This window comes from Mytilus trossulus, chromosome 8, assembly GCF_036588685.1.
Source record: "Mytilus trossulus isolate FHL-02 chromosome 8, PNRI_Mtr1.1.1.hap1, whole genome shotgun sequence".
In the NCBI taxonomy this organism is placed as follows: domain Eukaryota; kingdom Metazoa; phylum Mollusca; class Bivalvia; order Mytilida; family Mytilidae; genus Mytilus; species Mytilus trossulus.
The window spans coordinates 3,228,806-3,244,015 of record NC_086380.1 but is presented as its reverse complement, the minus strand read 5'-3'; the positions used below and the strand labels follow the sequence as shown (position 1 = coordinate 3,244,015).

Here is a 15,210-nt window from a genome sequence, read left to right as displayed (position 1 = left end):
TGAAGAACACTACGTCTGTACAAATAAAGGCATTAGTAGTATACCGCTGTTCAAAACTCGTAAATCAATGGACAAAACTAAATCGGGGTAACAAACTAAAACTAAGGGAAACGCATTAAATATAAGAGGAGAACAACGACACAAACGCATGCATGAATAATATGGTTCCGCTATATTTTCTTTATGTACAATAAAATTGAAACACTAAAGTTTCAAGGGCTTATATATTAGATGTAAATATAATGGAAATTTACGCGACAAGTGAGAGGTGTAACCTCTATAAAACCAGCATAAATAGAAAATTTTATACATAAGGAAATGCTTGTACGAAGCAAGGAATACGATTTTTTTATTTTCTTATTATATGATTTGTTTCAACTTATAATTATCGCAATAAGTTATACTCAGCAAAACTGGAATCTCAAATTGCAGTTTTCGACAATTAGCATTGTGAAAAGAGATGTGTTTGTCTGTTAATAAATATTGTTAAATTATTTAAGGTATTTATGTTACACGTCTTTATCAGTTGTGTTATTTGCCCTTATCTAACCTTCTCGGTTTATTTGGTATATTTTTGATATGACATATCATCATTTATTAAATACGTTCCAATGAAGTGATTGATAATTCTTTCTAATAGTAAGTTAATAATATGACCATAAGATAACCTCATAGTAGAACATTATTGTAAATATCGATAATCGATTTGTTCTTATATTGGTTATATTTCTATAAATATGCAAATGTGTGAGTTATCGAATAACAATCACGTTTATCTTATAATTGCCTTGTTCACATTAGTAAATAATATAAATTCACATTAGTTAGTAATAAACATGAACACTATTAAATACTTCATAAATATTATATTAAATGGTAAAATCATATTTTTGTTTTTTCAATCATTCATAAAAGGGGAATATTGAAATACTTACGCTAGTAGCTGTAAAAATAATTAAAGTAATATTTCAGAACTAAACAAATAGTAAATACACTTTTTTCTGTAATTTGCATAAATATCTAAGTATGCAATAAATGAAATAGGAAAATTCAAATCAAATTGATTAGCATGAATTGATAGCTAATGCCCCCTACAAGAATTTGTTAACATTTTTTGAATATCAAGCACGTTTATCTTATAACTGTCTTGTAGCTGTAAAAATAATTAAATTAATATTTCAAAACTAAACAAATACAGTTTATTTCGTAATTTGGATAAATGTTTAAGTATAAAAAAAAATAGAATAGGAAAATTCAAATCAAATCGATTAGCATGCATTGATAGCTAATGCCACCTACAAGAGTTTGTTAACAATTAACCAAATTGGTTAATAATGACATAACCAAAGCCTCTGTTCATAAAAATCTTAAGAAGTTATCAAAGGTAACAGGCTAATTATTTATTACACAGGACGCGCGTTTCGTTTCCACAAGACGCATCAGTGACACTCAAATAAAAAAGTTAGAAAGTCAAACAAATCATAGTGGAAGAGCATTGAGGGCCAAAATTTCCAAAAAAGACAATATAAAAAACTATGCTAATTAAATATATGTGAGAAATGGCACAATATCAGCTTAATCAATTCTTAACGTCTCACCTCCAATAAAACAAAACATGAACAAAAACTGTCGAATCAATATAACAAAGCAAATCTTCACATTACACAAATAATAATGTTAACGAGACGCATGTTGTTGATATCTACTGTCGGATACAAGGTAGACAGTCAGACATTTTGGTGGAGCAAAATTTTGGAAGCATAAAATAAAAACATATTGTTTTGCCATCTTCACGTGAAATTCTTATTTGTTTTTAAAAATACATCGTATATTGTATTCTATCTTGTTTTAATCATTGATGAAGATAAAAAGAGATAATGTTAGATATACAACCTAATATTTGTATATGAACCAATCCTACGTATATCAATACAACTAATAATGTACACACTTGAAAACAGTTTAAAAGTTAAACAGGAAGTCCATAAAACCCGATAAAACACTCAATTATGTCAACCAAAGTTATAGTTTGGTCTTAGGTTGTGCTGTTGGATCACTGTCTTAGTTAAATGAGGGGATGAGAGAGCACTAACACACATGTTGAATCCCGCACCATACATCATGTAGATATAAGAAAACGTGATATGAGTGCCAATGAGACAACCTTAACTCTCCATCCAAGTCACACGGTTTGTAAAAGTAAACCATGATGTGTTAACATACCACCGTCTTCAATATGACGGCTTGGCTCACAACCAACAACAAGTTATGAAAAGCCCAAACATTATATTGTTGCTGCAAAATCATAAGTTGAATCACAACAAAAATAACATTATGCTATAAAATAATGCTATGAGTACCCGTAATTTAGTTTTAGATTCTTGAATTTCAATTTTTGTACATAAATGAGCAATTTAATCTAGTGAACACCTTTAGTTGGTTCACTCATTTATGAAAAAATGATTAATTTCTCCAAACGATAATTATAGTTTAGCTAATCGCCGTATTTGAATATCAAAAATAAGACAACGCGTGACCGCACGACGCATGAATTAAACGAGTGCGCAGCACAAGTTTAATCCATAGCGGCGTTCGGTCACAAGTTGCCTTATTTTTGATATTCAAATACGGCGATTAGTTATTCTTTTTATTACTTTGGCAAATGGCTTTTTTTATGAAATTAATGTAGAAAATGTAAGGAACTATATATCTTTTCTACGCATTGACAATTTGTTTTGATCCGACGTTGGCTTTTTTTTATGAAATTAATGTAGAAAATGTAAGGAACTATATATTTTTTCTACGCATTGACAATTTGTTTTGATCCGACGTTATCGACGTCTTGAAAACGCCTATTGTTGTATGACGTCTGACAGTGAAATAACCACGTTTATTTCACATGTGAAATTATCGGTTTTTATTCAACTTGGAAATCAATGTAATTCATTGCAACCAATGTAATAAAAACTGATAATTTAACAGGAGTAGGTCCAGTAAGGGCCAGTTTCCGCCTCAAACTTCAAGTGCATCTGACAAAAGATTAAGGACACTTTTTAATCTGTGTTCATCCTTAACCTTTATATATGTTATGTTTTATCATCAAATACATCTTGCATTTCAATATTAAGAATACGTACAAATGCGACAGCTTTCATTTAAAACGGAAACCGTCTCACATTTATCTAAAATTCTAAAATTGTGAAGATTTCAGTTATTTTGCATGGCTTACTAATGCTAGTAGACGATTTATGTACACTGTATTGTCAAAAACAGCCCATATGTATGTAGCAGAAGCATTCTACTTTTTGATTAATATCTAAACGTTTACCTTTGAACAATTTTGTAAAACTGCTATATTTTGTGACCAAAAAGGGGTCTTACTTGATCTACTCCTTAACTTTAATATATAGTTTTCCAGATAGAGAAGAATGCATCTGAGTTTAACATTGAGATAATACTTGATATTTATGAATGGTAAAAATACATAACAGCATAACAACTTTTTTTTGTACAGCAATCACATTTGACAAGTACAACACTTTATTGACAAACAGTTTCTAATTTGGCTATGGCAGAATCTCATAAAGAGTTGTGTTGGTCTTGTCCCGGTGCAAAACACAAGAATATAATAGATCTTTGGTGCTTTGACTGTTCAGAATCAATTTGTATTGAATGTAAGGAAAAACATTTAGGACAATTTCATGTCATTATTCCAATATCAGAAGCAGAAAAAGTGGATAAATCTGTCATTACAGGACCTTGTACATGTAATGAAAAATTATCTCAGGATTCTCTTTTGCACTGTAAATCTCACGATAAAATCTACTGCCAGTTCTGCGCACCTTCAGTTCATAGCAATTGCTCTGAAGTCCAGAGTATTGACAACGCTGCCTCAGGGTGCCAGCAAAGGACATCATTTTTGATTACTGATTTGGAATTAAGACTTGGTAATTTGAAGACCAATTATATGTCACTAATAGAAGAACAGGAACTGAATTTAACTGATTTAAATTTTCAGAAATATCAAATCAGAATTCAAGTGAGCGATTACCGTAAGAACACGAATAAGTATTTAAATGAATCAGAAGATAAAATTGGAAATCAGCTAGACCGTTATTACGAGCAATGTAGAGCTCAAATTTCTAAAAATATAAAGGCTTCCCTAGAGAGATACAATGTGCTATCATCATTTGAAAACACTCTCCATTTACTTATCACAAATTCTTCCGAATGTCGTACTTTCATTGCAGCAAAGAATATCGATTGCAGACAATATGAAGAGGAATCTGTCTTTGAAACGTTTCAAGACTTTTTCAAGCTATTTAAATTGTCGTTTCGCAAAGAAGAAACAAATGACATCAATACAGTTTGTACGAAATTAGGAGACGTTAAGCTTGAAGTAGTAGATAAAAGAAATATAATAGTCCCAAAAAGGGATTCAGGGGTACAAACTTCAGTCCGAGTACGAATGACTGCATCTCGTCTGTATGCTTACAATTCAACAGAGTTTGATTTGGGAGAGGATGGTAAAATATTTAGGAGCTGCCTGAATCCAAATAAATTGTTAATTCTTATAGGTAATGCACGTGCAGTATTGGCTTACAATACAATAAGAAAAAGTATAGAGCGCATTGATTTAAGTGATTTTCCTGTAGATGTATCAGTTATTGATGATGAGTTGTTCTTAGTGGCAATGCCTGCACAAGGTGTTAGTCTTGTCAATACGGCAACAAAAACGGTAAAATTTATTCTAAATTATAACTCAAAATGTGTTGCATATCACAATGCAGTTATGTATACAGTTCGTAAGAAAAAACTTGTTCTTTCAAATTTAAAGGGATCAATCATAAAAAAAGAAGGCTTAGGCTTTCACGCAAATAGGATTTGTGTTGATAGTAAAGGCAACGTGTATGTGTCTGACAATAAGCAAATTTGTAAGTTAGATTCAGTGAATTATCGAAAGGAAGTTATATTAGAAAAGAAGTGGAATGAAACCTGTGATATTGGAGGAATTACTATTGACAAGGAAGATCGATTGTACTACAGTGACAAAACTAACGGTGCCATCATGAGATTTAATCTCAATTCGAAAACAGCGAATGCAATAATTGAAGATTTACAGAATCCGTTAAGCATTGCATGTGACAAAACCACCAACCAAATACTTGTAATTACCAATAGGGGAAGTAACATAGAAATATGGCAACTTTGAAAATGTAAGTAAAATTTTAGAGGTACAATACATATGTCAATTCTAGTATTTTTATCAATATATTAATACAAAAGAAAACCATCAATACTGCGAGTCTGAAATGAGTTCGACAGGAAATACGAAAGTTTTATATCTTATCCGAATAGAATGCGCTCTGGGTAATATTTTTAAACGATTACACCAAAATATAACGAAATTTTTAAGCAATTTGACGACACAGCTTTGGTATTCTAGTGATAGCGTGTTTGCAAGAAGTGCGAAAAATTGAGAGAAGTGAGAACAAAGAATGTTCGACTAGGAGACAGACTAATGTGTCCGGGGAGGGTTACATATTTAGTATTCTGTGAACTGATTACGGGGTTTATCTTCTTATCGCACTTGTTTATTTTTATTCCAAACAAACATTTTATTTGGATGTTTTTCGGCTGTTAAATAGCCATCCATCCATAACATAAGATAATATTCATTGGGGGAGACGAGGAGTGTAAAAACCAAGGAACTACCCCTAATCCTGTATAGTCTTATCTCTGCTTATGGCGAAATTGAAACACTTAAACGGTCAATTTGAAACATGGTCAACAAAGTATTAAAAATTGAACCAACTTGTGGTAAGTATATGCTAAATTTTCCATTTGTTACTGTTGAATATACATGATATACTCGTTGTAAAAATTTAACGGTTGACTATTTTTTTTAAATATTTGCCTGTTCAGAAATTAAATTTGTCTTCATTTAATTGAAGTTTTTAGTTGACAAATGTCCAGTACAGCATCACCGTTTATTATTTTAGATATATATGTTAATCAATATTTTTCTTCGTTTCAGGTTATTTTTTCAACTAAAAGAAGTTACGCTTTAAAGATACAAATATACAAATAAAACTGTGATAACACCGATACAACTTGTGCTTATTGTGGGATTTTGACAAATTAATGATATGATTTACGTAAAATACAATTTTGCTGCACCCAAACTTAACTTATGTTACCACTGCACAGTTATTTATATGTAGGAAAGTATAACAAAGTAGCTATATCATTATTCAAATAACATTATTTGTCTTTTTGGATATTACTTCTGCAGTTATGTGTAATTTATGCGATACGCATTTGGCGTGCCTCTGTACATTTTTGTTTTTTTTTGTTTTCAATTTTGCTTATTGTTTTTTGTTTTTACGCCTGTTTTGTTTCATATTTGTGTGTTTTCACAGGGACTAAAACAATATTGGCTGTTGTACCCCTCTTTTATCATTTTTACCTATTATGTGTCAGTTTGTTTTGTTCACACATCGTTGTCAACACAATGTAATTTAATGGAACTGTAATACAAGTGATAAGTTTAGTTAGCTATAAAACCAAATGTGTTCCACCAATTTTTACTTAAAAAAATCATGTAACAAGTCAAGAATATGACAGTTGTTATCCATCCGTTGGACTTGTTTGAGCTTTTGATTTTGCTATTTGATAAAAGACTGTCCGTTTTGAGTTGTTCTCGGAGTTCAGTATTATTTGAGGAGGTGCATAGAGCGAATGAATGCAGATGAAGTTTATGATAATCATTTAATTACAAATATACGTTTCAAATGCCTCATTATTGATACGTATAAATGTCAGACTGAAAAAAAAATCAGTGTTATTATCTTTCATCTATAAAATGAGATGGCAATAAAACCTTCAATTGGAAATAATAAATGCTGTTGTCTTTTCCGTGCTAAAATTTAAATGAATTTTTCTGTTATCTGCCTAAGTAACAATTGGCGTCCCTTCCCCATTATACGCATTCAAATTATTCTTTCAATGAAAAGGTCTCGTCTTGTAAAAGTTTCATGCATGAATGATTTGGTTTTATCTTTTCTCCAGACCGGAGTTAACAGGTTATTAAGTCTTTGGATAACTCGAGGTTTTCTGTTCTCTGTTCATGCTAAAATCTGATACTGAAGAGGAGTGTTCAAAATATTTATGATATACAACAATTCAACCATGTTCGGATAGGGAAACGATTTCTATCCGTCTAAAGATATAACGAAATATATTTACATATTATGATTTTCAATGAGGCTTTATTAACCAGCAAAAACCAACGTGGCGTGAACGTAGGCAACAATAGACAAAACTACCACTTTCAAAAATGATGAACTCTTGGTGTCAAAAAAATATAAAATATATAAAAATCAACTATAAATGGCCCGCTGTAGTAAAAGCAGAAACAATTCAAACAAGACAATAAATTTCTGACTAAATGAATAGCAGATTACTAGATTGCCGTTATTTGTTTCCAAAGTGAAAGAAGAACTTTATTTTAAGAATGTTCAATACAAGACATGATAGAAGTAGTGTGATATTCTTATATCATGAATGCATCAAACAAGATATAAAATTTAGTAAACAATTAAAATACAAAATTGCAATAAATTTTTTTTTTTTCTCGTAATGTGTGATTATGGTTACAAATAGAACAGTTATTCGTCTGTTAAAAATCCAGGGGTTATTTTCTTTAATGTTTGTGGTAAAGTCTAAGATATCTATGCCTTTCTTTAGAGTGAAAACTCGGAAAACTCAATAGAGTCTCCATAATGGTGAATCCTGTTGTTTCATGGAGGTCTTTGTAGGTTTATCTTACGCGGCCAGAATATCATTAAGGTCTTTCTAGGTAACCGTTGTATTAACTGGAGAGCTTGTTGATGTCTTTTGACGTCATTCTCCAGCATTCTGCCCCATATAGTAGCACTGCTAGTACAAAACTGTTACATGGTTTAATTTTGGTGTTCTTACTGATGTTGTTTGACTTCCAGATGTGACTTAGTTTTAAAAATGCAGTTCTTGCTTTACGTATTCTGGCTAATATGTCTGTGTCTGCCCGCCCTAAGATGCTGCCGACGTAAATGAAAAATGAAGTACAATCCAGGTGTGTTCAATTTAAATCTAAGACAGGAGGCTCTAATATGTGTGGTGGCATAACTTCTGATTTCTTAAAGTTGATATTCAATCCAATCATACTTCCATTCTTTTGTAACTTAGCAGTTTTGTCTTGAATGTGTTTCTAGACGTGACAGTAGGGCCAGATTGTCTGCATAGTCCAGATCTTCTAGGTAGTTAAAGATACTGTGTTGTTATTGCTTATGTTAGATTTCATAACCCAATTGTCGACTATTATGAATAGAAGGGTGAAGTTATAATACAGCCTTGTCTAACAAAACGATGTAGTGCATCTGAATTATGTATAAAATATAGTGATGGTGTACTACGTTTGTTGGTATTCCCTAGCGTCTAAAGATCTTCATTAAGTTTTCTCAGTGCATGTATACTGCCGAAGTGTTTTTAAAGTCGATAAAGTTCATTATCAGGTGTCTCTGCCATTTTATGAACTGTTCGACAATGTTGCTTAGCACAAATACGTGATCACACAACACTTTCGTTTTATACAGCCTGTCTGTTCTTTTCTGATTTTGTTGTCAATTACTGTCTTATTCTATTTATAAGTATTTTGCTGAAATTTTACCTGGGATTGGTAATTAGGTGATTCTGCTCAGTTATTGCAGTTTGTGATCGCCTTTTTTAGGCAGTCTAATAATTTTATCTTCTGACCAGGTTTTAGGTATCTTCATATTTTGACAAATCGTTTTGAATGGTGTGTGTAGAATGTTCGCTCCAAAGGCTGGATCTGATTTATATAGTTCTGTTGATCATGTTGATAGCTTATTGTTTCCGGGGGGGGGGGGGGGAGGGGGTATTCTTTTTAAGTAGATAAAGAAAGCTGCGGTGTGAGTGCCAATGAGACAACTCTCCATCCAAAAAACAATTAAAAAAGTAGCCCATGATAGTTCAATGTACGGCCTTCAACACGGAGCCTTGGCGCAAACCGAACAACAAGCTAAAAAGGGCCCCAAAATTACTAATGCGAAACCATTTAAACGGGAAAACTAACGGTCTAATATATATAAAAAAACGAGAAACGAGAAACACGTACATCAGATTCCTGACTTAGGAAGGTGCAAACATTTGCAGCGGGATTAAACGTTTAAATGGTACCAAACCTTCTCCCTTTTTCTGAATCAATAGCATAACATCAAAACATATAAATACACACAAAAAATATCAATTGGCAGGCTTAACCCCATTAAAAACGGAAATTAATGATAAGGTTCTTTACTAGTCTATTAATCTCTGATTTTGATGTAGTTTCTAAGTTTACTTCTAGTATATTTTTGCTGTTGTTTCTGAATCTGGCCTATTTAATACTTCTTTAAAATGTTCATCTACTCTCTTGTTCTCTTCAAGATGTTATTAGATGCAAAAACAGTTGATATATAGCTAACAACGACACATCACACATTGACACATAATCTCGGCACCTTGCACTTAGAAAATATAACGAAAAGTAGTACTTGCAGGTAGTAAAAGCAAGATACATTTTTATTTTCAAAATTCTAAAACTTTGCTAGTTATATCTATGTATCTAGTTATATCTATCTCATTGGCACTCACACCACATCTTCCTATATCTATAGACATTAACAACTATAGGCCACCGTACTACATTAAATAATTAAGAAAGCCCATACCGCACTGTCAGCTATAAAAGGCCCCGAAATGACAATCAATCCAAACATACGGCTCAATTAATTTTCCAAAAAATAACGAAAAACAAATGTATATAACATCAACAAACGGCAACCACTGAATTACAGGATCCGTTCGTGGGACAAGCACATACATTCAAAAAGTGGCAGGACTAAACATGTAAGCTCGATCCCAACGCTGCCCAACCTAGTACAGTTTGATTAACAGTACAACATAAGAACGAACTATCAAAATCAGTTGACAAAGGTTTGATTCATCAAATGTTAATCCTTACATATTGTAACGGATCTTTTCTAGAACAAGATACGAAATCTGTATGCGAAAATATTATAGATTTTCCTTTCTTCATATTGATGCTGACAGACAAAGTATACATCATATACATGGCCGTAGATGCGGAAGATGCTAGGATCAAAAGAATATTTTGTAACTTACATCTCAATTAAAATTATCATTAAGGAATAACATACTTAAATGCACTAAAGAAAATACTTGAGAGACCTGTATGAGTATTAGCTTAAACACGACGATCATTTCATCCTCTCATAAGTGTTCAAAAAATGTTGTTTAAAACATAGAGGAATCATATATCGTAGCTGCCGTAAAACAACTAAGTTGGTGTCTTGTTTTATATGAGCATTCGGATAAATATGTTTTTTGAACTCATTTTTGGAATTCTTTTTGTAGAAACGGATCAATATCCGAAAATAGATAATTTGCCTCACTATCTATTTTCATTAAAAGAATATCCTGAACAAGACTCAAAACCGATGGCCGATATTTTACAGGAAGCGTTACAAACACAATTTCGACGAAAGGATTTAACGTGTAGCTCATTATCACGTAGTATAGCAAATTGTATTTGCTCCACCTATCAGATGTTTGACAACATCGGCAAACTATCTATTGATAGAAAAACTGGTGATAAAAGTTATGAAAGTGTAGCGGTTTCAACACCGACGTTGCGTCATTCATTTTATTACATAATAAGTCGTCATCAAAATTTGCAAAGTTTTCCAAGTAATATCTGTGAATTTCCGGAAATTGCATATTTGGATTTGTCCTACAACAAAATAACAGAAATTGATCTTGTGCCATGTATTACATTCTTAGATACATTCATACTCCAACATAACCTAGTAGAGTACCTGAATAATATAACATTTTTGCACTTGAGATTCATTCGTGTAATTGACTTGTCTCATAACAGACTAAAATATATCGAACCTGGATTTTTAATGAACGTTAATGGAAGTTTGTTTAAATTTGATGTTTCATACAATTATCTAACTACGCTTGACATAACAAATATATTATGGAAACAGCTCATCTTTTGTAAGGCAAATTTTTCAAATAACTTTATAAGCTCTATAACAAACGAATTAAATTGGAAAAGTCAAGATAATTCCGAGTTTTCTTATTTTGGAGTCCTGGATGGGTCGCATAACAATTTATCATACTTTTCAATTTTTAATGACAATGGACTTAATGTTAGACATGCAGGAAAATTAAGTGGCTGGTGGATATATGTGACGGGAAATCAGTGGATTTGTGATTGCAGACTTTACCCGTTTGCTAAGCTATCTGAATTGCTTGTCAAAAACTTTCACAGATTGAATTTTTATATGACTTGTGATTCTCCTGCAAAGATGAAGATGAGGAAATTGTTCGACATCATCAAAAATTCTGATCTTGATCAATTAATTTGTAACTTGTCATTATCCGACCGATGTCCACCACAATGCCGTTGTTTTTATCAACCTGCTATAGACAACAGAACAATAGTTGATTGTTCTGGGTCTGGACTCACACGAATTCCGTCAGCTCTGCCTTTGTATGACCATCTTCAAATAGATTTCACAAACAATAGCATACGACATTTAGAAAGGATAGCACAGTTTGGGTTGCAAATGGTTGAAAGGATAACGAAACTGGATCTTTCAAACAACCAAATAATAGCCATTTCAGATCTCGTCCTAGATCGTTTTAGAAAAATACAACTGGTTAATATAACAAGCAATGCGATAAAACGGATTCCAAGGTCATTACAGATGCTGAAGCCATGTCAGATTGCCTTAGGACAAATCATTATGAAATGTGAATGCCAGGATCTTTGGTTAAAGATATGGTTACCGTTAGAATACCAAAGTTGTACTGGAAACACACAAATTGTATGCGACCATAATGGTGTACTACGTCCTATTACTGAAATGAATAAAGTAGATCTTGGATGTTCTGAGGCAAATAACAATGCTTCGTTGTTAAACATGTCGATATGTTCAGCATTTGCTGCAGTGATCATAATAGCATCGATTTTATTCAAGCTTCGGTCTGAATGTTTTATATTAACACGATCTATATTCAACTTTGTAAAGAAGCCAGTAGCGCCAAACTGTATAAAACACGACATATATATTTCTGCAAATGAGGATGATCCACTAGTCCGGAAATGGTTGTTAACTTCCTTGGTCCCTTATCTTGAGGGAAAAGGGTTCGATGTGTTTTTGTTTTTTAGGGACAGTGCATTCGGAGCTCCTCGGGAACAACAGACGATTGACGTCATGTCCAAAAGTCGAAATTTTATAATACTTCTTAGTGACATTACCAATGGCACTCAGGAATGGAATAAGAAAGAATGGAAATATGCTTGGAATTATTACAAATGTGACTTAAGTCGGAACCTTATTGTCATCAATTACGATTTCGTAAAATGCGATGACACTGTAAAGAAGTTCTTTCGAGGATTTTTTACTTTAAAAAAGGTCATTAACTTCTCGAATTTTGAAAATAAGATTGAAGAAGATATTTGTACATTACTGAAATGAGAAACGTATTTGTAACTGACGAATTACCGTTTCATTTACGAAAAAACGAACTGTTAATAGATTTGTAATGCTTTATTGTATTAACATAATAATCCCTTTGATACAAATGAGGTCATAGATACTCCAGTAACAATAGTAAAAAAGGAAATGGCAATTCCTTGGCAAATACGAAAAAACTATAACAACAAGTAAAGAAAACATCGATTCTAAAATCAAAAACTACGATAGTCATAAGATCCAGCGTCATAAGTGACACCCGTCGTAATGCTCACATGCACGATATGCTAATAAGTAATATCACCTGATTTGGTATCTTGCAATATATACAGTTATTTACTCTCATTTAACTCAAAAACAGGAAGCTGGTTCTGAATATTGATTCTTTAATTGATGTTAAGTGACAGTTACCGATATAACACTGATTCTAACTAAATATGGACAATATACAATGTCGTAGTAAGCGAACTAGGTAATTGTGGGGCATGAACTTCACATGATTAAAACATATTAAAAGAAATATGTGCTGAAGAACTTAGTATGTCATACGATACTGTTTGTCACGTTTAACAATGTTACAATTTTCCAAAGGACATTTTAAAACAAATATCATTAGATTTGAAGTCATTCTTTCGAATTTTAGTCAATTGATTTTATGAATATTCCATTCAATAGTTAAGAAATAATTCATGGGGGCTTGAATATATCGTTATTTTACCACGGGTTGGCCCTTTATGACAAATATTTGACCCTGAGCGATAGCAAGGGGTAAAATATCGGCATAAAGGGACAACCCGTGGTAAAATCTAGATATATTCAAGCCCCCATGAATTATTTCGATTCTAATAGGACAAATACGGCAATTGTTTTGGATCGAAGCGCTCTTGGTGGAGGCCATTATTTGCCGTTCTCATAAATTAACGCACTTTCAGATTGGCGTAAAAGAACGGAGCAAACAGAAAAAGTGACATGCTCAAACTATTTACAAAACTTATTGAGATAGATTTGGATGAATTTTAATGATAACTTACTTAAATGTATTCTATGTATATAAAAAAATTGGGCTTATACCACATTTTAGCATCGTTTGTTTACGTTTCCTTGTTGTGATGATTTTCGGTATCAAAAGCGTGTATTTTCCCGTAAAATGTTTTAATTATAACGTCATCATTCTATGACGTTGACTACTTCATTCATAAATAAACATATGACGTGGGAGTACGATCGGAACAGCCAATGCAATATATTCATATTTTACCACGGGTGTGTACTCAAAGCGTTTGAAGGACGTCATGTTAGAATGTTAAATAAATTTATCGATGTGGTATTTTGGCAAATGAGACAACAAAACAAAAGCAGTCTAATGATTAGAAGAAGGAATTTATAGATTGCGACCTTCGACAATGAGTAAATCTATATAATATACCATATATTTATATAGAACATACTGACAAGAAAATAGAAACCATTCGAACAAGAAAACTGCTTGCAAAATGTATTTAAATTTTATTAACGAAAATCAAATATGCCGGACATTAACGAATAAGGATAACTACTTTATTCTGACTTCGAACAAGAACATTAAACATTATGGCGGGAATAAACATTTGTGTTAGCATTTATCCATCTTTTTTTTTTTTATCTTTGAGAGTGTTGTAACAACACAACATAAAGAAACTCTGCGAAAATAAGTTAAATTTGGCTAAATATTTAGGATGGTCTTAAAAAAAAACAACGAAAAAACAACAGACATAGAACGAATAGATTTACTGCACAGATATCAGAATACTCGTAGGTACTTTAATCTAGTTCAAATCTTTTACGGAAATTGAAAAATATAAGTGAGGCTCAGCACAGAGGCAAATTATACAATCAATTTTATTCGAATAGTTTCACCTCCTTTAGAAGTCAAGTAACGCCAATAAAACATAATTTAGAGAATTTTAATAACACACGAAAGCTGTGTTTGTCGATTAGTCAACTACATTACATGTACTCGATATTTGATCTCTATATGATACATGATCGTCGCTTATAGTTTGCAACTTCTTCAACATATTCAATATACATGTATATATATTACACCGTTGGTTTTCCCATTTGAATGGTTTTACACTAGTAATTGGGGCCCTTTATAGCTTGTTGTTCGGTGTGAGCCAAGGCTCCGTGTTGAAGGCCGTACTTAAACCTATAATGGTTTACTTATTAAATTGTTACTTGGATGGAGAGTTGTCTCATTGGCACTCACACCACATCTTCCTATATCTATAGTATTATTTGAAGTGTTAACGTTCAAGATGGTATGAAGTGTCATACTTTAAGCAATTATAATTTTTGAAAAGCATTTGAAATTTAAAAATAGTAAATGAAGTCTTCCTGGTTAGCTTGATAGATTTTTTGTTTTCGATAAAAGCCCCTCTGGTATGCACACATATCACAAAATGACAAATATCTTGAAAAAGAATGAGTGAATCAATGTTTAAGAGACTGCTGATATTTGCTAAATCATAGAAAATAATACGATGGTAACAAATTATACGAGTAAAATATTCGTATTATTATAGAAACGTTTTTGAAAGTCATATAATTCCTACTG

The 15,210-nt window shown here is 32.2% G+C and overlaps 2 protein-coding genes across 2 annotated transcripts; both read left to right on the top strand.

Annotated features, from left to right (window-relative positions):
- The first annotated feature begins 3,568 nt into the window (after positions 1-3,568).
- LOC134681522 (uncharacterized) lies at positions 3,569-5,212 on the top strand. Its single transcript, XM_063541162.1, has one exon. The coding sequence runs from the start codon at positions 3,569-3,571 to the stop codon at positions 5,210-5,212; it is 1,644 nt and encodes a 547-aa protein (XP_063397232.1).
- Positions 5,213-10,356: 5,144 nt separating this feature from the next.
- LOC134728127 (uncharacterized) lies at positions 10,357-12,783 on the top strand. The gene has a single exon (XM_063592563.1). The coding sequence runs from the start codon at positions 10,425-10,427 to the stop codon at positions 12,615-12,617; it is 2,193 nt and encodes a 730-aa protein (XP_063448633.1). The 5' UTR covers positions 10,357-10,424; the 3' UTR covers positions 12,618-12,783.
- Positions 12,784-15,210: the final 2,427 nt, after the last annotated feature.